General features: G+C 42.7%; 1 protein-coding gene across 3 annotated transcripts in view; it reads right to left on the minus strand.

The window, feature by feature from the left end:
- Positions 1-26,384, minus strand: part of ST8SIA5 (ST8 alpha-N-acetyl-neuraminide alpha-2,8-sialyltransferase 5) — a 60,512-nt gene that overhangs the window by 32,009 nt on the left and 2,119 nt on the right. For 2 of the 3 annotated variants that reach the window (XM_042862415.1, XM_042862412.1), the window contains exons 1-2: positions 19,627-19,720; positions 4,184-4,863 (exon numbers count right to left, since the gene is read on the minus strand). In XM_042862415.1, coding sequence (XP_042718349.1) covers positions 4,184-4,314 — 131 coding nt within the window. In that variant the 5' untranslated portion in view covers positions 4,315-4,863; positions 19,627-19,720. Of the gene's footprint in view, positions 1-4,183; positions 4,864-19,626; positions 19,721-23,050; positions 23,131-26,384 lie in introns of those variants that run through there. The other variant, XM_042862414.1, reaches the window with a different exon arrangement.

Consider the following 26,384-nt stretch of genomic DNA (forward strand, 5'->3'; position numbering starts at 1 on the left):
TGGAGGCACAGAGATAATTAGATAAATGTGCATTAGATAAATGAATCATGGGGTGACCTTCAGCTTGTCTCCTGGGAGAAATATTTAAATGGAAAGAAATTTGGCCCTGATATAAGGGAGATCTGATCTTGTGTTACAGCACTCTGCAAACCACATGACTCCTTCAAGATGCAGTCCACGTTTGTTCACTGTCTTCTATTTGCTCCTGCTGTATTTACGTTACCTTTCTTAAGAGGGTAAATAAAGGGTTAAATACATCTAGGAGCTCATTTGCTAAGCTACTTCAAAAATACCAAAATGGTGGTATAAACCTATGAGAGTCTGGTATTAGTTATAAGGTACACAGACATACATAGAATGTTTGGGTTTTTTTTAAATCTCACTTAAAAGACATAAAGCTTTCAAACAAGGCATTCTGCTGCATGGCAAGGTTTGCTCTTCTTTGCTAAGTAATTCTTTGTGTTTTCATACATGACAGACTCTACAGTAACCACTCTGAAAGTCTTCAATATCTTTGCAAAAGTGCTCTCACCCTACTCAAAAATGTTTTCAAATGGGCAGATTCACTTCTTCAGCAGGCTCTCACTCTGTGCAGAAGTCAGAAAACCAGTATTTCGTGAAAATCCTGTCAACAGAACATAGATATCTAGCAAAGTAATATTCAAGTATTATTCTATTGATCTATTCCACGCTACAGGTTGGAAGAGGAGAACAGGGACCATTTCAGCAGTTTATACAGTACTGGCAGTTTCCGGATGTAATCCAGGGCTATTCCCTGCTGACCAAACAGGGGCTCACAAAAAGAAGGCCAGCCCTCAGCTGAGCATCTGATCCAAAGGAAAATTCAGCCAAAAGCTGAGCACTGGAGAGATAAGTTAATACAACAGCAAGCAAAAGCTCTGGGTTTAAGCAGAAGTCCACAGCGTTTAACCTACTTTAACAGATCAATCCAGTGGGCTTTTAATCATCCCATTAATCCTAAAATAAAAATAATTACCCCAGAGATCCGTATTAAAGTCCCTTAATTATATCTCATTTCATCATCCTTTTTACTCGGGATAAGGAGCATCATAGACCACAGCTTTCTGAAGTCGTGGAGCTTAACTCTAATTCAGACTTCAGCTGCTATGGGGATGCCTTTCCTGAGAGCACTGCTAAGAGATGGAAAAAAACGAAAAAGAGTAAAAAAAAGGCGGGCAGGACTCTGCTTTCCAAAGGCACATTACAAAGCAGCAGCCAAAGGAAATGAACAACATTTATATGGTAAGTGAAAAATGCGTGAAAACTTGGAAACCTGGGAAAGAGAGAACTTCACCAAGCCTGGAACCCTTCTTGAATTTCTCTGAGTGCTGTTCCTCTCCTGGAGATTCAATCTTGTCTGCAGCCCTACTGTCCCCGTGGGCTTGGGGCATGGCTATGGGTAGATGGAGGGCCACCAGTGTCCATGGGAGCTTGAGGAGTGTTGCTGGCAATGCAGCCAGCCTGTTCTCTACTTCTTCAGCGCAGAGCAGAGCTCACAACCATACAGCTCACATTTCCATCTGGCTCCCAACAAACTGTGTGTTTTCCACTCCTAACAAACACCACTTTGTCCATACCCCTTATGGGGACCAAGTCCCTCGTAATAGAATCACAGAATGATTAAGATTGGTCTAAGACCACCAAGTCCAGCCATCAGTGGAGGAGCTGATGCAGCCCCAATATTCTGTCCAAGCTCCCTGTTTTAGCTGCTTGGTTTCAGTCTCGCCGGACATCAGCCGTTTCCACCATCTCCTTGCAGAGGAACAAGCCAGCCTTGTGTTATATTTAGGCTTAAAAGCATTGCACATTTAGCAGAAGAGTATTTCAGGGCAATTTTCAGCTTTGCCTAAATACACAACGGAATTTCTTCCTGCTGCCTTGGGAGGAGGCCCAGAGGGCTGTTACTGTTGCAGAGGTTGGGATGATATCAAGCAAACGCTGTCATAAACCAAACAGCATGTTGGATCCCAGCATGTAAATGGCTTTGGGTTTAGGCAGCGTCCCCAGGCTCCAGCTTGGCAAGAGGCTCCGAGGCTATAAATATCCCACTTCTCTGCAAAGATGCTCTCCAAAACCACCACAGACCTGAAGGTGCGAGATGTAACATGCCCAAGGAGCCTCACAGCTCCTAGCAGGGATTTGTGAAAGAGGAGACTGGGCACAAGTTACAGCCACTGGCAAGAAACCCAACATCAGTTACTGTAATGCACCTCAGGGAAAGAAGTATCTTCATGATGATGTTATGGTAAGGACGTGGGCTGATATGTGACTTTTTCTGTCCTTAATAACTGGCAGCCTGAGACTGCCACATTCTGAATTGTCATTTCTGCAGCCAACAGAACTAGCACTGCCCAGCAGAAAGGACTCTAAGTGCTTTTTCCCATTAAGTGAGGGAGAAACCTGCCTGGAGATAGTTTGTGTGAGAAAAAGAAGGAAAAATGACAAATCATCACAAGCTGGATTAAAAAGAAACAAAAAACAGCCGTGTTTTGTGGTCAAAGTGACAAAATGAATGCACGATTCTTTGCCTGAGCTCCTTGAATGGCATTGTTCAAAACCAAAGCTTTTCCTAGCAAATCTAGGAATTGAACATTGCTCATTTTGCATTCCCTGCTGGCTGTCCCAGGGCATGTGGTAGCACACAGACTAGCCCCAAAAGAAAGTCTTCCGTTGTATCTTCTCACTACTGTATTTTCACTTGGCCATTTCTCACTTCCATCTCTACTTGGGATCTATTTGTCAGCACTAATCCTGCTGCAATCACTTGCACATAGGAAAACCAGTTACTGGCTGCAAGGCCTACAGGACAAATTGGAAAAGTAAGGCAAAATGAGAACTCACGTGGGTATCAGGTTATCCTTGTGGCACCAAGACCATTCTGGTCTATCTGACGGGTTCCTGCAGCCCCCAAAGACAGAGATTTAATACCTCCTTAGGTAGCCTTGTGCTTTAGAAGTTTTCCCTTTTTGTGAAACAAATCTTTTATGTTGTAATTAAAACACGTGACTTCTTGTCACCCCATGAGCTGTCACCGAAATGTGCTCGTTACCTTCATCTTTCCAAACACTAGATATTTCAAGATGGTTATCATATCTCCCCTCAATTTTCTCCAAGGTAAACAAGCAATTATCTGCTGTGCCTTCTGCAACTCAGCTCATTCTTGCTCCTTCCCTTCGGTTCCTTCCAATCTAGTCACACCTTTCTGTAAGTGAGCTGCCCAAACCATCACCCCTCACCACTGAGCAGGGCACACAAACTGCTCAGCTAACCCACAACACATCTGTCCATACATACTAACAGTACGCTTGCTATCTCCCCTCTTGGCAAGAAATGTTTGCTGATTTGTCAGTATTTTCCTTGCTCTTAGCACTGCAAATCAGGAGCCAAACCATTGATCTCTTTTGGCGAGTTACAGCTCAGTTCCCATAAAAAATTCCACAGCAGCTGCCTACTTACCTCAGAGCCCTCAAAACAAACATTCCCCGTTATAAAATCATATCAGCCATAACTCTTCAAACTAGATTTAAGCAAAATAAACTCTGCATGGGTCGAGTTTAAGCACTTGGAGGTCCCCACTGGTTTTTGCTGTAACACGAGCAGCACTGTTTCAGATCAAAGGCTGATGTGCTCTTCAACACAGCAGCTTCAGCAGCAAATTCACTAGAATACAGCAGGGAAAAAAACAAGTGCTTTCTCTGCTGTTTGGATTACTAGCATTGTTACGTTGATTTTAAGAATGGCCTTGGCATGTTTGTTTCTAACAACGCCAAAGTTTAAGCAGGAACCATGCTGCCTTAGTTCAACCTCTGAAAGCATTTCAGCTTCAACTTACGTGGAGTGAAAAGCCTGGATGGCAGGGTCTGGTCAAAATAAAAATTCAGGTGGCACAGTTACATCCTAAGTGAGACCCAGTCTTTAATAACAGCTGAGAATTAAGAAACACCAAGGTGAAGATATCCTAAAAGCATAAGTCAATAAATGCCAATAACACAAGTCAGTACAAAATGCCTCATGCTGTTATTAATAATCAAACAGACACTGCAGATGCCGGATACACTCTCCCAGACCAGAGGTTCGTACTGCCAGCACAATGCCAGGAGGTGGTTCAGACCAGCAGAACTGGTTGGAGAAGGCAACTTTTCCACTCAGTCTCACCCCTTACCTTTTGAGATAGTTCCTCCCGTAAAGGATCTGCTGCAGCAGGGTGACCACAGCGAAGGCGCAGATGAAGATGAAGAACAAAGTTCTGTTTCCCAGCAAATCCCTGCCCGACGAGGGGTCTGTGTATCCCATCCTTAACAGCTGTGGGATCTCCGTTGGGTATGATTCAGTCCATGGTCACCTTCACGCTTGTTTTGCAGGGCAGCCAAGGGGAGCTCCGGGTGTCTGTTCTTGGAGCAACCCAAGGACAGGGCATCCCATTGTCTGCCCCCTCCGTGCCTCTTTGGCTGTCAGCTCCAGGATTGTGTGCAGTGCTCCCACGGTAAAGTTTCCCAGAGATTCAGACGTGGCTAACATCTAAAATCAGAGCTCTTTCAGCGCAGGCAGTGCTGTGCAAGAGGCATTCCACTCCCACAAAGCCTCTCTCAAAAACCCGCTGCTAGCAATTACCTACTCCAATCCAATTTTCATATTCCAGATGGGGGAAGCTGCAAATAAACCAGAAAACAGCAGCCAATGGCAAACAGAGGGCTCTGGCAGCCCGCGCTGGAAACGCATCACCATCAGCTCCTTGCTGCTTCTGCTCAGCAATCCCAGTGCAATGTGCTCACACGGAGACGTGATCAGGGTGTGCTATTGAGGAATGAGTGCGGAGCAGTCATGAGGGTTTCCTTCAGTCTCCTGCAAAAACAACAACAGCAATCTGGTCAGCCTGGCAGGGAAGCAGTGTGCCACTGGTATTACAGGTTTGCATGCCAAATGTGATGCTGTACTCACATACCACTCACTGTTTGGGCTCCTACATTTCCCCTAGTTATTCCTACAGAGTGAGCAAGGACGCTGAGCATCCTTCAAGGACACGCTCTCAGTTCCTGCATGCTGATGTACTGGAGGCACGGAGCAGCCCTGCAGCAGCCGCGCGCAGCCTGCCTCTCAGATTCACTTAAAGAGACAAATATTCTGATTGCTCTCTGCGGGGAGCACTGCTTTTTGCAAAAGGCAAAGAACATGACCTTGCCCACAAGTATCAGAGCTGCCTGAAATCTCCCTGTCATCCGGAGGGCTCCATGCTGCTCGCAGGGAAATAATGGCACTTTTGTTGCTGATGTGAGAGCAAAGCCTACTACTCCCAGCTCTTCTTTAACAAGTTCTAATGAAAGCTTTGTAAACATCACAGCTAGGGGTTTGTTTTGCCCAAATGGAGGACAGGGAATGGGGATTTTGATAACAAAACATAGTGAAATAAACCCTCATCTAAGGTAACAGGAAAATATTTGTGTCGATAAATTTTCCAACAGGTAAATCAGTGTGTGCAAAACATGCCATTAGCCAGCAGTGCAAAGCAGCAAGCAGCTGCTTTTGTTGTAACTAACAGAGGTAATAAAAGTGCTTGAGATATGAACCTGAACCTTGAGTCCCTGCAGGCAGGAGACCTTGGGGTAATTCCACCCATTCAGACTCTCTTGATTTTCACAGAATGATTGGGTTGGAAGGGACCCTACCATGGGCTGGCTGCCCCCTACCAGTCCTTTCAAAGCTTCACACCTGCATTTATGAGCCCAGCAGAAGGCTTTAGGCTTCATTTGTCCACGCAAGAACTACGGTCATCCTGAGGCTAGGCAAAGATCAGCAGCCCAGTGCCCTGTCCCAGGAACAGACAGCCACAGGGAAAAGAAGGACAGGGCAATGCTTACATGGAAATACATCCGGGGTCAGAACAAGAATAACAATCTGGATGGAGAAATAACTGTTTTGGAAGTGCTCACTTCTATTATACTGGGAATATCACACATACGGGCGACTGTAAATTAAACAGCAGCATTGGCTGGATTCCCTCCCATCAAACTCACCAGTTGCAAGGCCAAATATGTTTCTTTCAATAATCAGTACATGTCAGCTCATAGAACATGAGAATACTTCCATACAGGAACAATACCATTTACATGCAACTTAATCCCCAGCAACAGGAAGAACAGTGGGGCTGCTATGTAAATGCTGTGAAAGTGGATTTGCACTGGGAAGCTGAGAAATAAAGGCACCTGTGAAGGAAAATGCAGTCAATGCTTTGATTTTTCAGATTTTTATGGGTACATTTGAAAATCATCCCGAATAAATTTGTCTCAGTTGAAGAATAAGCGAGGAAAATTTGGCTACTTAGGACCTTCTGTTAGTGTGATACTACTTTTGCAGACAGTAATATCAGCTAGTTTTAGTGAAAACGTTCTGCCTTCCTTCCTTTATTCCTCTCCATTTGAAGTGATTTGCTACTGGGACAGTGCACCAAACTCAGCAAGCTATTCAGCTTGAGCTGAGCAAGGCCACATGCAGTCATGCAGCCTTTGATTTGTGTCCTCTTACCCTTCTGCACTGCATCAGAAGATACAGCACTGAGACACCTCTGTGCAGAACCACTGCAAACCTAATGCAAAGAGCAAAGCAAACGGACACATACATAGAGAGCGTTTTCTGTGCCACATCTTGCAGAGATTTCATTCCTGATGTCTTCAGTGCTTCTTCTGTGCAAGCACCAAGCACAACTCTGCTGAAGGGACAACGTGTAGTCCTTATTTCTGAGTTGCAGTTTATTTAGAGCTTAAATAAAACAGAGAAATTCACTGCTGATGGGCAGGTCTGGCTGGGAATTTCGCTAAGCATCTCTCCTTAAACCAGTCATCTGATTCAGCATTTGACTGTGCACTCTCATTTCAGCTGGAAGCAAGGGCATTCATGTGTCGGAGAGCAGGATCAGTCTTGTTAGCTATTTAAATCACAGTATGCATCACTGAATGAATATATGAAGCTCACAGGACCATACAGGTTCAGAGTAAAGCACAATAAGCACAACATTCCCCTACAGGAATGCTTCCCTCCTTGCCTGCTCAGCCACCCTCCACCCTTCTTTGTTATGCACGTTAAAGAACTTCACAGAGCAGATTATTAACAGCTTTGTAAGGCTGTAGATCTTTCAGATCTCACTCTCCTACCTTCCTTTTCCTCTAAATGAAAGTTTCTACAATACTTGTGTCAACTGCCAGACCACTGATTTAGCTGAGCACTGGCACACATGTACATGCCCATAAGGTTCAGCTAAATGTGAAACCTATTAACATGTGTCTGTAAGTATTAACTCTTTTGCAATATCAAATATGCATTTATCAGCACGACCTATTGCTTAACACAACATCTTGTCCCACTACCACCATGAATCTGTATGCCTGCAACTGGGTATTAAAGAAGCTGGAAGGATTCAGCTGAAGTGTAAATGTTTATTTAGCTGGGTTGAGGCATGAGGGGGTGACGAAAGCCATGCTGGCACCAGAGCTACCTGTGGAGGATGTGTCCTGGAGATAACATATGTTCTGCACACTGGATATCCACTACATCACCACCAGTTTCCTTCCAACCATGTTCTCATAGACAGTGGGGGAGGTCAAACCCAGAGGGCTGCGATGGTGCCAGAGCCATAAAGGAGCTCATGGGTGGCACTTACCTATCCCAATCAAGTTAAAACTCCCACGGGCTTCACCAAACCGAGCTTAAACAAGCAAACTTCACATTCTGGTGAATGCCTATGAAGCACTGGAGCTAGTGCCACCCATGTTAAAAGTGACAGATGAAAGTTTTGATATTTCTTTTTTCAGAAAATATCCTAGCTGTTAATGCAATGAAACATTTCTATGGTCAGAAGAACAACCACACACTGTCTAACAGTGACAACATCATCTACTGGAGACAAGCTCAATTTGTGTTGATTTCACGATTTTAAGAGCAAAATTTTACCCTAAAATGTTAATCTGACATATTAACAAACCTTAAAATATGGCATACAATTTTGGATGCAGTTCACAGAAGCAATGACTTTGATGTCAGAATGCATTTTGCTATGTCAGTGAATAGCACTGATCAGAACAGTAGAGTTGGACCAGATGACCTTTAAGGGTCCCTTCCAACTTAACAACTCCATAATTCTATGTAGTGAAGATTTCTCTGAGCAACAAGCTAATTGATTCCTTCAAAAATTTTATACTACACAATCAAGACAAAGAGAGCTATTTTAGGATATGATTTGGGCTTCAGAAAGGTTACCTTTCTCCTTTTATCACAGTTCTGTGCTGATTTTCCATTCAAAGTAATAAAGTATACACCTCGTGATTGATCCACCAGCTTCAGTACTCATCAACTTCCTATTTATGTGATTCCATGATTCCATGTGGTGCAGACCCTGAGCCTCACCTCATTCTTCATTGAAGAACCTCCATTTTCTGACCTCACTGACATCCTCTATAATCCTCCTGCTTCCAGTGCACCCTTCTCTTTGGTCAGGCATTGGCACGGGCTGCCTAGGGAGGTGGTGGAATCTTCGTCCCTGGAGGTGCTCCAGAACTGTGGAGATATGGCACATGGGGACATGGGCAGTGGGCATGGTGAGAATGGGTTGGGCTTGGGCTTGGGGATCTTGGAGGTGTTTTCCAACCTCAGTGATTCTGTGATTCTGCCCAGCAATGTGCTCCTTTCCACGTGCCCAAAGTTCTGCACGTCTACCAGCAGCTTAGTTGGTGGCGCTGACCTTTCTCTAGGGAGCCTGCACCAGGCTACGTATGGAAATAACCAAGAGTGTAGCCAGTTAGTTGTGCTAGCTCTTTAAAAACCTGAAACTGGGAATGCAGGGTGGGAGTTCATCCACAACCCATTACTAATCCCCAACAAAGGGGTTACGACAGCATCTGGCCTACGGGATGCAGTGCCCTACAAGCTAAGATGAATGAAATGCCTCTGACAGGGAGAGACGTCCCCAGGAGATCTCTCCTCCAAGCGGAGGGAAGCACAGCGTGGCATTTAGTGATTTACAGAACACTCCCATCATCTTTATTTAAACTTCACTCTCAATCAGCATTTTTGCTTTCCTCCAGGTATACCCAGCAGCTCCACTGGAGCAACAAGGGCTGTGGGTGGTTTCTTTGCCTGCAGCGTGGGCAGGGAGGTATGTGTGAACAGCAATGCAGTCACTTTAGAACATATGAATTGAAGCTTGAAAGGAAAAATAATAATGAATTGAACAGATTGTCAGGCTCACTGCAATTCCCAATCAATTAAAGCTTATTTTAGCAATAGGGCAGTTTAGTTCTGAGAAGTTCTCCTGGCACTTTGATGATTTCATGATCCTGTGTAGCTAAAAAGGTCTCGCTGGGAACAAATTGCTTCTGGTACAGCATCCTCTGTACTGCATCTTTCATTTCTTTTAAATGACAGTAAGTAGGAACCACATGAGCAAACAGCAGCATGTGAGTAAGGCTTTGGCCCTGGGTGAAGAAGAATGATGAGGCTTGGACATGTGTCTGCTGGGCTCACAGTCTACAAGAATATCCTTCGATGAATCTAAATTTAAGTTATGAGTCAGTATTAGTTATATTAAACCAAAGAAAGTATTCTGCATCAAGCAGTTGATATTTTTTAGCATGTTTTTACATTATGTCTGTCTTTTGGATCTTTTGATTTGTGACATTATTGGATGGCATTTCACAGATGTGGATGACACAAGAACTCCCAAATCACAATTCCTTTTCTGCACCAGTGTCAGATTCACACGGAAGGGTTCATGGGTTCAAAAGTCAATTAATTTATGAGGAAAGACCTTCCCTGATAATAAAAATAATATGCAATGGTTTGGGGTCCTCACAATTTATGAGAGTAGCTGGCAAACAAGAACAGTGCTGAGAGTTCCTGTCTGTCAGAATCGTAAATGTCTGCTTAGTAAAGTGGGCAAGAGTTACTTGAAATTTTCACTTTTTTTTCCTGATGTGGCAAAGTCAGAGAGGTTATGGATGTGCCTCTATAAACTGACTGAACGTATGGTCTGAGCTTTAACAAAGAAATTCAAAGTGGAAAGGGTGTCTGAAAACTAAACCCCTGTCTAGTTTTCTTGTTACCCCGCTGTCATGTCCTAGAGCAGGCTATAAGCTAAGCCATCCTTATCCCATGGGATAGCAGTCCTCACCATCATTTGCTACTTAGGAAGAGATCTGTGCTCGTCTCCACGTTCCTCCACAATTTCAGGCAGAGCCACGCTGTAGTGCTGACACCCCCAAGCTGGCTTAGGAAGGCAAAGCAGCACTGTGTGAAAGCAGCATAGCTGCTTTCGGCACTGGAATTGTGACTTCAGCGTGGTATGGTGGAGTCATGTGCCATTTAATCCCCTCACCTTACAATCCATGTGCTTTGCACAGAGCATCTCTGTATTCCTCAGCATTTCCTCCCTCAAGCATGAGCTGGCAATTGCAGCATTCCTTGGCCCAGCATGTTTGTTTCAAAAACAAGGAAAAACGTCAAAAACGTCACAAACAAGCAAAAATCACAGAATCCTAGAATGTCTCGAGTTGGAAGGGACCCTAGAGCCCATCCAGGTGCATGGCCCCATTCAACCTGACCTTGGGCACCTTCAGGGATAGGGCATTCACAGCTTTAATCCATTCAAAAGTGCCTGTATTAATTCCAGCAGAACAGTCACAGGAACCCACCTTTGCTACACCCAGCTGCTGCTGCAAGGTGACAAAGCTGCAGAATTTCATCAAGATTTCCAGTAATGTTCTTGTCCTCTTTTTTTTTTTTTCTCTCTTACAGCTACTGAAGATGATCATCAGCAAATGAATAAAACATACTTTCATGCGAATGAAACAACATGTGCCAGCTTTGCTGCCGGCATTCTGTCCACATGACTCTCTCCCTCTGCTCACCCTTCTCAGCACTTCTGTGTTAACCCTGCTTTCACAGTCCAAAGGCAACATGGCAGACCTGGGAGTTGGAATCTTCCTTCCCTCCCCATAATATTCAAAAATGGTTTGGGGGTCGGAGAGAAGGGGAGGTACATTTCCAGGTTGTACAATAGTGGAAAGAAAATTGGATACTTTAAAATAGCACTTCTAGAACTGAAAGAATCCTGACTAGTGTGGGTGCCTCTTCACTGAAAATGCCGAAGGCCAAGGATGGGCCTCTGGGCAGCTTGAGCTGATGGGGGAAAACCAGCTCAAGGTAGGGTTGGAATTGGGGAGGCCCTAAGGTTCCTTCCAACCCAGCTATTCTATGGTTCTGTGATCTTCAAGGTCCCTTTCAATCCAACCATTCTGTGATTCTAGGATTCCTCTGATGGCCCATGCAAAGGCTTAGAGCATCATATAGCTTCACAGCTTGCAGACGAACAGTCCAAAAATATTCTCTGAGCCCCCCCCCAGATTGCCTCAGCTACACTTCTGTAATCATTTATGAAGAAATGGAAGATAGGAACGGCCTGTCTGACCTGAAGCACTAATTATCCAACATCTTCTTATTTCCACTTCACTACTGCCTGACCTCCACGTCCCTCCATGGGGATGGCAGGGAACAACAACAGGAATACAAAATGAAAAGATACCCATGCTCGAATCATTAGACCCAGGGTTGAAATCAGAAAGTGCAATCAGGGAAGCTAAGGATCCTGAAGAGAACCTGCCCTGTTTTTCAGCTTACACCTCACCCTTTCGTCATCTCATTTGTCTGCGAACCAAACACCACTCTGCTATGGCAATAATAATACAGCTTGCTGTGGCCACAGCTCCTGGTACACTGCTTGTTTGCTGTGAACACTTAAAATGCCCACAAAAGACATCTCTGCTTGCTGCACCATCTGCAGGCTAGTGGAAAAAGCCTGGAACAACAAGCAATTAATGACAAGGTAACTGCCAGATTTCACTGATTTGTGCCACAGGGCGTACTTGGCCCAGTATTTTCTATTTGTACATTCCCCCATAAGGCTGAATCACCAGGCAAACTCTGCATTACTGCTTAATCAGAAGCAAAACCAGTACATGCTTAACATAATGGCAGGCATTCTTGATTTTCAAGGGCAGAAGCAGAATCTATATCACCGCATTAACAATATGGATTGTTTTTTTTTGTTGGTGTTGCTGTGGAATTTAACCTGTGAGGTGGCTGTACCCTGCACAGAAACTGAGCAAGAGCTCTTCAGCTCCCAGAGAGATCTCGGAGCAGTGCTGGGAAGCATCCAGTATCAGAAGGGACAAATGTGTACAAGAGTTATTTCAAGCTTTATTATTTTTTTTTTCCATTTGCGATCACACCAGATAAAAAAGGCATTAACTAATTATTTTAATTGAACTTCTTTGTGCTGTTTCCCATGGGAGCTGCACTGCAGCTGCCTCAGCTCCATCCCAGCTGGCTGGGGGATGGGAAATCATTACAAAATGTTGTTTTCCCCAGAGCAAGACTTACTGCTACAGCTGCCTCTCTAGAGATGGGGAACTATTGGGAACAGGTGCACTGTACATTGTATCACCTGCTTTGAACCTAAGGAATTCAAGGAGGACAACTTACATCAAATCCACAGAAAGAAAACCATTCCAACCCATTCTTATTTTTTTTTAATTGCAGAAGGCAACATACCTTGATTGCCTTTAAAACAAATACCTTTGTAGGGCTGATGCTTCAAAAATATATGTAAGGATTCCCAGTGAGAAATCTATGAATTTCTGAAGGCAAAATATTCCAACTTTTGGAACAGTTCTGATCTTGCAGGCAATGAATCATCTCTAACAAGACTGAGATCACTGGTGGAAAAACATGTGCTAGGAATGGAGTGGGGGAAAGCACCCAATTAATCAAGGAGAACTGGCAGCAAGTACAGAAGAGGGATATTTCTCCTCAGGAGAATTTTAATTCAGAGTTTGAGTTTTTGCTTGGCTCCAAGGGATGCAGCTATGTCTTCCCTGCTCCCATCCCTGCTCCTGACCTTCTCAAAGGGTCTGCTGATATCTCTAACCCTACAAGTTCTGACTTTATTTGGGCTCCATCTTTTACAGAAGCTTGGTGACGAAAGAGAGGGGAGTAATTGGGATCCACTGCTGCTAAAAAAGCTGGTTTTTTTTTTCCTGCTGACAACCCCACGTGAAAGCTGAGCTATTCTGGTACCATGGGCACGGAGGTGGGATCATGGTATTCCCAAAGCTGGCCAGACTGCTCCTCAGAGCATCCCTGGTAACCCCACAAAGGCACTACTGGGATATGCTGGGAGACAGAATCTTTCCCTTCACACTTAAAAATTGATAGCTGAAAAGTGGATTTCACTCCTTCTCCATGCCTGACTATAGGGAGTTAATTTTTCCCCTGTGTTATTTTAGCTCCATTTCTGAACGTACAACAGATGTGCCCAGAGCTCAGCAAAGAAGCTTTGGGAAATGTTTCTGTTTTTTCACTAAACAAATTCTGACAAGTCGAACATCCCAAGTACAACAGCTCTCTTCTCCTCTCTGCCCTCTGCCTCACAGCCCGGGGATGCTGTCATGGGCTTCTTCTCCGTCCTGCACATTTTCTGCAGCCACAGCCTGGTCCATGCACTGTTACTGCCACATATCACCCCAGGGCAACACAGCATCCACGTCTCTGGAAGAGACTAAATTATACCATTTTGAGTATGGAAAGAGTTTGGGGCTTTTTTGCTTTTTTTCTCTTTTTTTTCTTTTTCTTTTTTTTTTGACTCTCCTACTTCTGTACAGTTGTCTAATGCAAGCATAGCACCTGGTCAAAGAGGTCTTAATTAAATAAGAAAACATTACATTTTCAAAAGTTTGCAACAAGGTGTTTCAGATTAGAATATTTTATGGAAATGTTCACCATCTGCTAGGACAAAAAGGTTTTAATGTCTGAAGACAGCATGAAACTGGAGCATTCCAAGCACTTCAACCTGCAGCTAATAGCAGAAAAAGCAAACTTGTCGTGCTCCCAGCCACCTGCCTACGCTGCTGCAAAGCTCCTGGACTTCAGGGCATTAGCTTTTGCACAGATGTGTGGCTCATACCAGAGAGGTAATCCAGCTTAGAATAAACCCAGCAGAAAAAAAAATGTAAAGGTTAGTTTTCAAGTGGATCATCTTCCTCAATGAGACACACCACACCAGCAGCTGCTTCCAGAAACCAGGAGAGGGGACACTTGGAAGGAAAGAAGGAGAAGCGGGGGTGAGAAGTACAAATTCTTGGCAGACAAGAGCCTATTTACCTTACCTGGAAAGCTGTGGAGAGGGACGAGCATAATGACATAGCTGAGCTGGGCTCTGCTGGATATGGCGTGGCTGCTCTTGAACAGAGATGTGCAGAAATGCAATAGCAATACTACAAAGCCCCAGGCATCTCTCTCAGATTTTGCTGGCTGCTACACCCACAAAAGGCTGCTAATGGCATCTAACTGCTTTCTTTTTTGCTCCTACCACCCAAGGTCATCCTGAAGGGCACACACTCCTCTATAGCTTACAGAGTGAGATTTAGACAAAACAATAACCTTCGGTTCTCAAAATGATTATAAGCTAACAAGGTGTGTATTTTATTTACTAAAGCATAGGGCCGTGGACAGAAAAGGAACAAATCTTCACAAAGCAAAGATCTCTAATAATAAATGAAATAGCACTTACGGTTATCACAGGTTATTAGGTGATATTAAGTGAATTAAGGTTATTATTCCTTTCTCAGCAGAGATAACAGACACAATCATTGACTGATTTGAAAGGACCTCACACAGCAGCCCAAAGCCACTGACTTTAACCACTGCCCAGGTCTCATATCGGAAGGTAACAGATCAGAGTCAGGAAAGTTTGCTATTCTGTGCAAGAAAAACAAAAATTGGACTAAGCCAGAAAGAGAAAAGCAAGAGTCTACCGATCTCAGTGTATCACTGCCTGCTGTCCTGCAGGAGAAGCCCCTGCTGATGCCTCTTGCTTTGCACAAGGAAAGCTGAGGGAGCCAGGAAGGTGATGTAGAAGTCAGAGGCACAAGAACACAGAACCACACGTCCTACGGATTGGCTCCAGCACAGGGCTGGGATAGGAACAGTGACTCAGCTCTGCCCAAATCTCCTAAGAACACACTGGAAACACACTTTAAAACACTTAAAAATTCACTTTCTTATTAAAGGCTAGTGAATGTCCAGAGGGAAAACCAAACAGCTTGCAGCAAGTCTCACTTTTTAAGTCAAATACAATTTTTTATAAGGCCTGCAGTCAGGAGAAGATCCGAATCACATACTGAATACAGCCTTTACTGATACATAGGAAGGCAATGTGGTTGGGAGCCAAATTTGATATGAAAAAATGGAATTGAACTGAGCATTTCATTCCTGATTAATTACAGATGACTGTAGGACAGTAGGTCTGAGGATTAAAGTATTACGCAGGCTGAAAACACGACAACACATCCCTAATATCACTCTGTGTCATTTAGTATTCTGTATACTTTTAAGATCTCTTCCTAGGTCTTCATTCACTAGTGGAAACCTCCACCTCAGATCTGGTTAATGCAAAGGTTTACTCACTCTTTTATAAGATTCTGCCTGCAGCTCTGCTTGAACATGTTTTCTCATTTGTACTCTTCAAATGCTGCCTTAATCGTTTCCCTGGGAACAAATGAACATCCCACACACAGAACAAGGGTAATACCATCCCTGCTTCTTCTTTATATGGATAATTCTCAACACAGAATAGTAACACAGCGTCCATTCACTCAACTACCTTAAGTGCAAATAACAATCCACAGTATCAAATAGCTTTATGAATAAAAAATGCAAAAAAATGTGGGTATATCCTAAAGTTCATTATTCAAATGACCTCTTTTTCAATAAGGCTTGATGCCCTCAGCAGAGGTTCGCCTGGAGAAAGCTCTGTCCCCAAGCTACGGCATCCAGAAACAGTGCTTTGCTCAAGACACACAAAGTAATCTTGGCCCAGCAACTTACACAACACCTAACAGGGTTCAAAACCAGAGTGTAGATGATGGCATCATCCATCCAAATGCCTTCCTTCCTTCCTGTTCTGTTTTCATTTCATTCAACTTTCAAAAAATATTCCAGCTATTACTGGTAGGGAGAGGAAAAAAGTAAAATAGGATCCTTTCATTTTATTCTCAGTGTTTAAAACTTCATATTCTACAGCAGGAAAGGAGAGGTACCAAGCTGAAGAAGTGTTATGGAATTAATGCTGAGCACAGAGGAACAAACCAGGAGCATCAATACTGGCCAACACTCTGAGTACATAATGGAAACTAGGATCAAAGTGACACATCTACTCAGCTTCCACTGGGTGATTCCTCAGCTCAGCTGGGATTGAGGTTGTATGAATGTTTCAAGAAGTTCATACATAGATATGTAACCTGAAATTTGGCAAAACTTTAGTAATGTGTCTCAGAGTGGATTGTCTTTCCTGTCTTATCTACCTGCAGCGCTGCCAAAAATAAATCAATAGCAAAAAAAAGATAACATAAGAAATAATTAAAGTGTCCCAGAAAACTTAATGAATCTTAAAGTTTAAAACACCAGCAATTTGCTTTCACTCCCATCTCAAACCATTTTTCTCCTTGCAAAATGAAAAGCACTGCACATGGGATTCATTTATCTAATTATTTCTCGTTCTGTTCTAACTTTAAAGAGATATGACCATATTAGAAGCAGCACTGCTAGGAGCTTTGCAGAGCTCAGAGTGTTTTGCAAAAAATAATTTTTCTGCTTTTGTAAGTAATTTTAATTCCAAAGTACAGGACACTACAGTTTGGGGATTTACTGACATAGATAATATAGCAAGACTCTGTGTCCAAGCATAAACACTTTCTGCAGAACACGGTGTGGAGGAAATAGATGTCTACAGTATAGAGGGAATAGATGTCTAAAAGAGGGAATAGATGCCTACAGGAATTGGAGTCTGCTTTCTGATACTGGTATTTTTATTAGCTGTGAACTGGAAAGTGTATTCATTTCAGTTGCAGGGTTAGGAAGTACTTCATGCTAAAAAATATCTCTTGGCTATAGTCACATTTCCAGAAGTTACATCTCCATTGAATGGGAGGTCCTTTACGTGCATGTGGTTGTCTTTAAGCAAGTAAATATAAACGATGACATCCACTAAAACTGAAGATCACTTGCTTTTCTTCTTAGAACAGACTGTTGCACCCTAGAAATGTCAAAAAAAGCATGACTCGAGCAAGAATTGAATACTGATAGATCGATAGAAGTTAATTACTAGAATACTGAAATATATATTTGAATTCAAATATTAGAAGTAATTAAAGACCAAAACTAACTACAAAGTAAGTTTGATTGAAAAATAAGAAACTGATTTAAAAAAAAAAAAAAAAAAAAAAGTGATAACAGCAGATAGTTTAGGAATAACAAAACACTGAAAGCATGCCAAGATCACAAGGAAGATGCAACGAACCAACCAGGATCATTACACACAATTTTTCCATGTCACAGGGTATTGACAAAATCAGCAGCCAAAGAGAACTGCTAACAGAGCACAGAACCTACATGCCAAAAACAGACCAGCAGCTATTTCCTGCTCAAATCTTGAGTCAGGTTATATATAACTGAGCTCACAAGCCAGGACTGATGATTTGCCCAGCGCTTAGTCCAAAAAGAGGCATTTTGTTAGAATGACATAAGCAGCTAAGAATGCAGAAGTGCTGCATGAAAACATAAAGACAGCAGGGTCAGGTTGCACTCCAGTTCTTGGAAAAGAGAAGTAAGAACGTGGGTCCATGTTCTTCCTGCAAGACCCAGGAAATTACAAATTGCTTTTAAAGTAAAAGCTGGCATGAAAAGGTGCTGTGGGTAATGGGTTAGCAAGATTCTGAGTAAAATTCCCAGAATTCAATAGGAAGGGGCTGTTCTGAGTAAATTCTATAGCAGTACTGTCTCAGGAACCAATGCTGTACAGCAAATCTCAGGGCAGCTGGACTGCAGCTCCAAAAGCTGGTAGATTTACAACTTACAGTTGTCCCTTCATTCATATATGGCTCCTGGTATTTTCTGGAGTAAATCATGCCTACCGGGTAAAGAGCAAAGGCAAATTCTGATTCCTCCAGTTTTCTCACTTCCACTGATAGGAAACACTGTTGTTTTTTAGTATCTTGGAAGCATAATCTTGTGCCTGAGGTATGAAGCAGGCTTCTAAGAACAAGTTAACATTACAGTAAGTAGGCAAAAATAAGAGCCAAGAATAAAATCACGCTGCAAAAGCAGATGTTCTCTTTGCACACCTTGTAACAGTTTAAGTCTGGAGGAAGACAACAATGATGGTCAAAAACACCCATAGCCTTTAAACACCTCAGGTCTTTCAAAAGCTGCAGTCATTTACTGCTTTAAATGAAGCTGCAGTGGGACACTGATGCTGCATTATCCCTCTGTAGAACAATTAACTGTAACTCCTGGAGCTGCGTGTGTGGCTTCTGTGCTCCCACAGGAACACCTCACTATTCTTTTTTTGCTCATGAAACAAGTGCAAAGACAAACATTTCATTTGTTGAGGTTTAGCTGAGAAGTCCAGGCCCATTATTTCTTTAAAGCATAGCATCTACTTTCTTCTCTTCCCTGTGGCTTTCCATCAGTATTAAAAACTGTGCTTGCGATAACAGCAAGCAATGTCAGAGAGCCAGCAGCCTCCTGGATGTGGCAGAAAGATTCATTACTGTAATCTCTCAGCTAGCTGATACTAGAACCTACACAACAGATTTGCATAGAAACAGGAAATAGGACCTCAAATTTCATTCTGCAAGGGCAGAGTAGGGATTACATTTATAAGGTCACGCTAAAATATAGCTTCATCTCTTCTCCTATTCCCTCCCACACACTGGAGCATTTACACAATTTATTGGAATTGGATCCTGTATGACCTGCAGCCCCAGCACTGCCCCAATTGCTCATCTGTGACACTCATGCTCAGAGAACAACTGATTGGATTAACTTGGCATCATCTGCAAAGTGCTCCAGCGCTATCAAGCACAAAAACACCCTGCAGCCCTCCAGGAGTCGAGTTGAGACAAATCACACCTGAGTCGGATTTAATAGGACTTAATTTGACTGCTATCTGTGCAACTTCTGCGCACAGCCAGTTCCCATTATGAACTCTCTTCATTTTCTACTTCTATAATTTCACACCATTCTCCTATTATTAGTGAGATACTCAAAAACTTTTGGCTACTGTGTTCAGTGCAGATGTTAACAGCTCAGAGCACATCTAAAGGACAAAACTGAATTTACATGAAGCTCAGTATCCAACTGCCAGTCATTTTTGCTCCTCCATAGCATGCACACATCTCCCAGAGGCCCTCACCTCTAAATTCTTTTCTAGCATAGAAACGTATTTTACTTAAAAAAAAAAACAAAAAACAAAAAAACAAAACAAAAAAAACAACCCACCATTTGAAAACTATTTTTTTTGTTTGAAGTTGACTTTCTTTTTTTTAAACAAAGCCCCTAGCATAGTTCACCACATAGACAAATTTGCTCTGAAGTTTTGCACAGACAAATCAGAACTGTGCTGTCGCCAAACAGCAAACACAAGCAGCAATAAATCCAGGACAGCAGCAGCCAAACGCTTTCCAATCTGACTTTCCCTTATTTATACTGCGACTATTTATTTACCTGCTGCACGTGTTGTGGCTGCCCTCCTATTATGCCAGCGTTCCTTTTCTCTCTGTTTCTCTCCTGTTAATCGTGGACTCCTTCTCAGCTTTGAGCCGCTGCTGTTCCCCTCTCCCACCTCCTCTGAGCACCATCCTAGATCCAGCCCTCACCTCTGCATCACAGTAGCTTCCACCAATGCTAGGTTTCAGCCTCCTGATGTCAAGTTTCAGCCCAGCCCAGCCCAGGGAACCCACCCCCTGCTTCATCTCGAGCATTTGGGGTTTTTTTATTCACTCTGCGCTCTATATCCAATTTCTTTTGCAGCTTTTATGTCTGATGTGACAAAAAATCAGCTTTTTGTATTGAGGGAAGCCTCTTCCTTGCACTAAATCTTTGTCTTCATTGGAAACAGCTCCTCTGGTTGCTTTAATGGATTGGAAATCCCCCGGAGTCAATTTCCAAGGAGAAATTTTAATATTAAGCTAAAAGTAATAAGCATTTAATCTATCTTTGAAAAGGAATATTTGTCATGAAATGTGAACAAAATTCTAACTCTAAAGTTCTCAAAAAATGCAATTTTTATAGGTAGGAAAAAAGGAAAAAAAGGAAAGGAAAAGAAGGGGGAAAAAAAAAAAAAAAAGAAAAAAGAAGAACAGCTCCTTCCTGCATAATTTTGAGTTCAACACTTAATCTAACAATTGATCCTGCAAGCTTTCTCACCAGTAACTTGACTCAAGCACTGACTATCTGGAGCCATTCACATGAGTACAGGCATAACAAAGCAGGTGAAATTTGCAGAATTCGGACTGTTGAATTAATAGTTAATTGAGGGCAGCACTGCCTGCTCCTGTTTGTCTAACACAGCACAGCACAGCACAGCTTGCTGCTCCTGCTAAAAGCCTCCAGGTAGATCTGCAGTAAGGCTGAAAAACAACTGACTGTTGGTGACATCTGAAGCACTGTCCCTGCCTCATCAACGCTGCATCACATCTCACACCTCCAATCATCTCTGAAGATCTAAAGCTGGATAAATGCACAAGCCTTGAAGATAAGACAACAGGTAAGAAGATCCACTGCAGGACTTCTCCATCCCTATTATGATTTGCAGCCCCTATAATTCTGTCAGAGCTTATCTGTCAGTTTATCTGACATTCCCACATCACAAGTACATTCCCCACTCACACTGCCACCAAATAAGGGCTCTCAGAAGGATTAATTACCTCTACCATACTCCAACATTTCTACCAGTAGATTGAATTTTTCACACCAGATATGTTTATCGGAATCCCACAGAGAAAAGGAAATTGGAGGGATAAAAACATTTCTTTGCTGCCCCAAGCATGCATTTGATGAAGAGCAGTGAGTGGATGTAAGGAGCTCCCAGTGTCCCGGGCCCCACAATAAACTCACCTGAGAATTCTACAGCTTATGGGAATGTTTCTCAAAATACATATCATGGAAGAATTGTTTTTTTTGTTGGTTTTATTTTTTTTGGGGGGGGGCAGAACCATAAAGGTTTGCTACCTACATTTCCTTTCCCTCCTTATTGTGTCTACACTTTAAGAAATATGACTTTATCCTTCCATTTCCACCGTCACCAGGTAACAGAGGGGCAGCAGGAAATGGGTAGAAAGGATCATATAATCCTTAAGGTGACATTTCTGATTTTTCCAGAATTCTGTGTTCCCTCTCAGAGAACGTTTTTTTCATCAGGTAGAGGATCAAGAAGAAACAAGAAGTTCACACTCAATATCTCAAGAATATTCACAGAGAGCTGGCTCACAGAGAAGTAAAGAAATTTAAAAGACATCAATGTTGAGAATAGTGTAGAAGTGCTTTATGGGCTATAAGGAGATGTGGTGCATGTGTGTGGACAATATGAGATTCCACTACTCCCAAGGGACACTGTTGTCCTGTTGTCACTATCATAGCGTTGCTGCTAGAAAACCGTGATGATGACGCTTTCTTTTGTTCTGGTTGTGAAGCAGTACTCTGACCACAGATAAAAAATAAAAAGGCAAAATTCAACAGAATTACACACTCAGTTCATGTTAATAGAGTGTGCTCTTGCAAGGAGAACAAGGTGAAGCTGCCATTTTACAATTAATTAATGTCACAAATGACATTCCTATAAACGTGGTCAACTTTGCTCTGCTTAACATCTATGAAGTAAGGAGTATTTTATGCATCGTAAGATCACAACAATGATGATGATGCCCTGCTCACTCAACCAGTACGTGCAGGTATCAGCAGGGTAGGTAATCTGCCAAATGCGCTGCATGCCAGCTCACATCAGGATGATGCTCACAAGGTACTGCCTGGATGCACAACCCAGATTCTACTGCAATATCTGCAGTATTTATTTTGCTTGTACTGCGTGTGACTTTCTTTGCACTTACAGCTTCCATAAAAACAGAAAATAAGTAAGGTAAAAAAGGGAAAACATGCAATAAATGAGGTGAAGGAAAAAAAAAAAGAAAAGAAAGAGATGCAGCTCAGGAACATTGTGGACAAGTCTGTATCTCAGCTCTGCACCCATGCATTTGTCCCTTCTGCCACAGTGGCAGGAAAGCACAGCTTGAGATTGCTAACCATTCAGACGCCACCGAGCAGGAAGGCTGCAACATACAAACACCTGCAGTGGTGTAAGTCTAAGAGGACTTTCAAAAAGGACTGGACAATGCAAACGGTGCTCAGGGACATGATCTAGCAGAGGGTTGTTAGGGTAGTATGGTTAAGTTGCGGTTGGACTTGATGATCTCTAAGGTCTTTTCCAACCTCAGCCATTCTGTGATTCAGCGATACTATACCCACGGTTATGTTAGAGATAATAGCTCTAGAGGCAATAATGATATGTTTTAGCAGACATAAGGCCCCCTCCAGCTTCAGAACAGAAGCAGTCATTGAGCAGCTCATGATTACAGACAAATTTCCCTGCATGATCTTCTTGATTCAAAACTACCAAGCGCCACAGATTTATGCCTTTTTCCTCTGAAGCCACAAACTCTATAATTCTATGAAATGAGGGCCTGGGAAATGTGAAGCTCTCTGTATTGTCCCAAACATGCATGACCAAACACAACAGAGCAGGTAGAACTTGGGAACTTGGGTTCTGTTAACACTCCTACAGCACAATGCCCTGAAGAACACACTGAGAAAGCTAAATAATATATTCTGAATGTGGTATTCTCCATGCAGTTCCCTCCAGAGATCAGAAAGAAGCCCTGTTACCAAACCAACTGCAGCTTAGCATTACTGCGAGGGCACAAGAGCTGGCGGAGAACCAGCATGACTTTTCTTCGGAGCAGCTACCACTTTGAGATGGAGAGAGATTCCTTCTTCTGGAAATGCAGTATCCTAAAGCGTCCAGTAGCCCAAGCCTTTGCAACCTCTTCTACACGATAAAGGTGGTTCAGACAGTTATTTAAGAAGTATTTCATACCTGCAGTGTGTTTCTTCCAAGGTTCTCTCTGGGGTAGGTCCTGATTCAGAAGGCAGCTCAGGTGATGAAGCACCTTGTCCCTAAGCACAAACAGAAAATTGGAGCATACATTGGAATTATTCTATTTACCAGAGAACACAAGAAGAAAAATTCACAGTCAGAGCTGGAACACTGCTGTACCATATGCCTTCCAGGAGCCATGCATAACAGGGTCCCCTTGACAATCCCTGCCTTGCTGTGCCCTGTTGTACTTCCACCTGGAAAGACATATGGCAGTGCCACCAAGAGAAATCCTTCCTTTTCCTTTTTTCTCATCTTAATGCAATTTCCCCGCTTGAAAGGATTGTTCAGTTGCAAAAAGATATAGGACAAGTATTAAAAATAAATGCATAAATAAAAAGTGCCTAACTGTTCCCACTAACGAAGAAAACAAGTCCATGGACCTGTCAGCATTACAACCAAATAAAAACATGACAGAATGGCTGGGATTCTACTTTTTTGCCTTATGCAACACTAACAAATTTGTCTGATCTGCAGCAATTTGGTGTCTCACAGTTACATCAGAGACACTAGAAAGAGTTCACATTTTACTTTTCAGTTCTCAGTGGAAAGGAGGTGTTATAAAATCTATCATTCTGCTCCTAAAATGAAAAATACTGACCACAAGCCAACTTCAGCTCCACAACAGACCTTTTTTTTTCCTGTGACTATAGTGATTCCTTTTAACATTTCTCACATTTGTCATTACTGCATAAGCTGCTTACGACTGCTCCTGGTGAGGTCAGAAATGTTGGGAGTTCCTGGAAGAGTGAATGACTACCCAGAACTCTCATAACCATCCTACTGTCACTTACACATACAGAAAATCTTAACAGTGTTGTTTTTGTGGATGTGACGCTTTTTGCCTCCTCAAGTAGCTTGAATCATTTCTGTTTGAAAATTATGCCTTCAGCAAAGCAGGAAGCTGGATGTAACATCTGGCTCAATTAGAGCATTCACTCTTCATCCTGCTCTCTTCCTGAGTAATAAAGATGGAGAGATACTTCAGAGACTTCAAGCCTTTTAAGCAAAGGGTTCACCAGAATTGCTTTCCTGGTAAGCCTCTTCAAACTGTGTTTACTTCCACGCTGGCTCTGCTCAGGGCAAACCTTCTGCGTCATCCCTTGGCCTATGCCATTCTTTTCAATCAATTACAAAACATAACTCTGCTCCCAGAGAAACAGATGCGACCTTCTCAGTGCAGAAAAGTTACCAAAGCACTGTTTGCTCTCAGTTACTTCGCTGTAGAAAATCTGCCTGCATTCTTCCTGAAGCAGATAAACATTTCATTCATTGCACCCACCCTTCCCTTTTCATTGATATACAGAGTAGAACGAACACAAATAAATTTTCTTGATTATTTGATAAAACGTATCAATGATAAAACGTCTACATGCGTATCACTATATTTAATAATACAGCTTAGTACTGTCCAGAGAGGTGGATGCCCCATCGCTGGTGATCCCAAGGTCAGTCTGGATGGGCTCTGAGCACTGCTGGAGCTCTGGGTGCCCCTGTGCACTGCAGGGAATGGGACCTGATGGCCTTTAAGGATCCCTTCCAACTCAAACCGTTCTATGATACAGTATCATCACTATAAATATGATATTAAATTGTAAGAAGTATTAACTGTAATTGCATAATTGTAAGAAGTGATAGCAAAAGGGTATAATCATTAATTTCTTTCACAAGCACGGACATGGTGGCAGAGATGATGTAATCTTACAAAGCCTTTCACTCATTTCCCAAACCACGTTGGGTGCCTCATTTAAGAGACCAACCCTCAATTCTAAACAAGTTGACCCAGTTCACTGGGCATGTGTGGACAAGACAGTGTGTTTTACCAGCACAATCCCAACTCATTTCAAATTTACAAATATCAGTCTTTTCAAGATTTTCCTCTTTATCGCTGGTGTTTTCAAGAACAGCCACTTGGGCCCAAACAATTTCAAACCAAGCACTGCAGAAAGCTCACCAATTTGAGGTGAAAAGAATAAATACAACGCAGAGACAGCGGTCTTGAAAATCTTTTGAGCTGCTTTTCCACATTAGTATCAGAGCCAGATATTCTTGCAAACCATCTAGTGAAGGAGAAGAGATGATACCATGTGGCATATTCTACTGTCATTCAGTCACAACCAATCACAGGCAAATAGCAGGGCGAAATGCCCTCCTGAAGTGCCTGTCTCTGCACTGCTAAGCAAGGTTTCAGTGTAGATGTCTGCTAGATGTCTGATGTTTAGTGAGATGGATTCCAGCCTTTCTGAAGAGCAGGCAAAATCTGAAGGATTACCTCACTACAGCCAATGCGTAATTTTATAAAATAGCAAATGAAACTCTTCAGCTTTCTGATGAAGAGTTTTAAAAGAAAAGCTGCCTTCTGTTAAGGAAGAGCCTATGAGGAAAACAAAAGTCAGTTGCAGCTTATATATACCATTATGCCCTTTGATTGCCTGGATTTCAGTGTGAGATTAAGTTTTGTGGGACAGTCGAGTCTTCAGAAACATAGACTGCAGAGATCAGAAGGAACAAAGTACAAAAAGAGACGGCAACAAATTAATCAAGCCTTTACTTTTAACAGCAGCGATAGCCTAGAAAACCCCAAGAGTTGGTAATGGATTAGAACCTTTCCAGGGAAAATCCTATATATATGCAGGTGAAGGCAGATGTGAGCTCCTCAGACACGCCTGGAACTCTTAAGATCCATGCCAACAAAGGAGTGGAAGCTATGCAGTGACGGTAATGAATTGCCACCACTGAGCTAACATCCTCCCTGAGAAAAGAGACACACCATTAACCCAGAACCAGAGCAAATAGGCTGCCTAACTTCTGAGCTGCCTCATGCATGGCCAGAGCAAGTCCTGCAAACACACCAGTCTCTGAACAGCCTTTGATAACCCCATCCTCCGTACCACCAAACGTTGTCAAAATTGATTTGTGTACATCATGAGACCACTTGGCTCTGTTACACTCACGGAAACCCCAACTGTTCTGTGCACTACAGAACAGGCCACATCTATCTGAATGGAACAGAAAGCAGAACCTGGACCAAAGAGCCAGAAGGCAACAAAAAACTGTCGATTCACTCATGTGAATGGCACACAGCCCTTGTGCTGTGCTATGTCTAGAGACTTGACTTTTTATTCTTCATGTGCAATTTATAAGACCCAATTGATTAATTTTAGTGATGTTATAACCCGGAAAGAATTAGTACAACATTGACCACAGCTGAGGATGACACTGTGGAGGAAAGAAAGACGAGAGTCATTGCTCCAAAGGTATGAAAGAAGGTTGT

The sequence above is a fragment of the Lagopus leucura genome, unplaced genomic scaffold (genome assembly GCF_019238085.1).
Source record: "Lagopus leucura isolate 7727_CA_CO unplaced genomic scaffold, USGS_WTPT01 Super-Scaffold_650, whole genome shotgun sequence".
Taxonomy (NCBI): domain Eukaryota; kingdom Metazoa; phylum Chordata; class Aves; order Galliformes; family Phasianidae; genus Lagopus; species Lagopus leucura.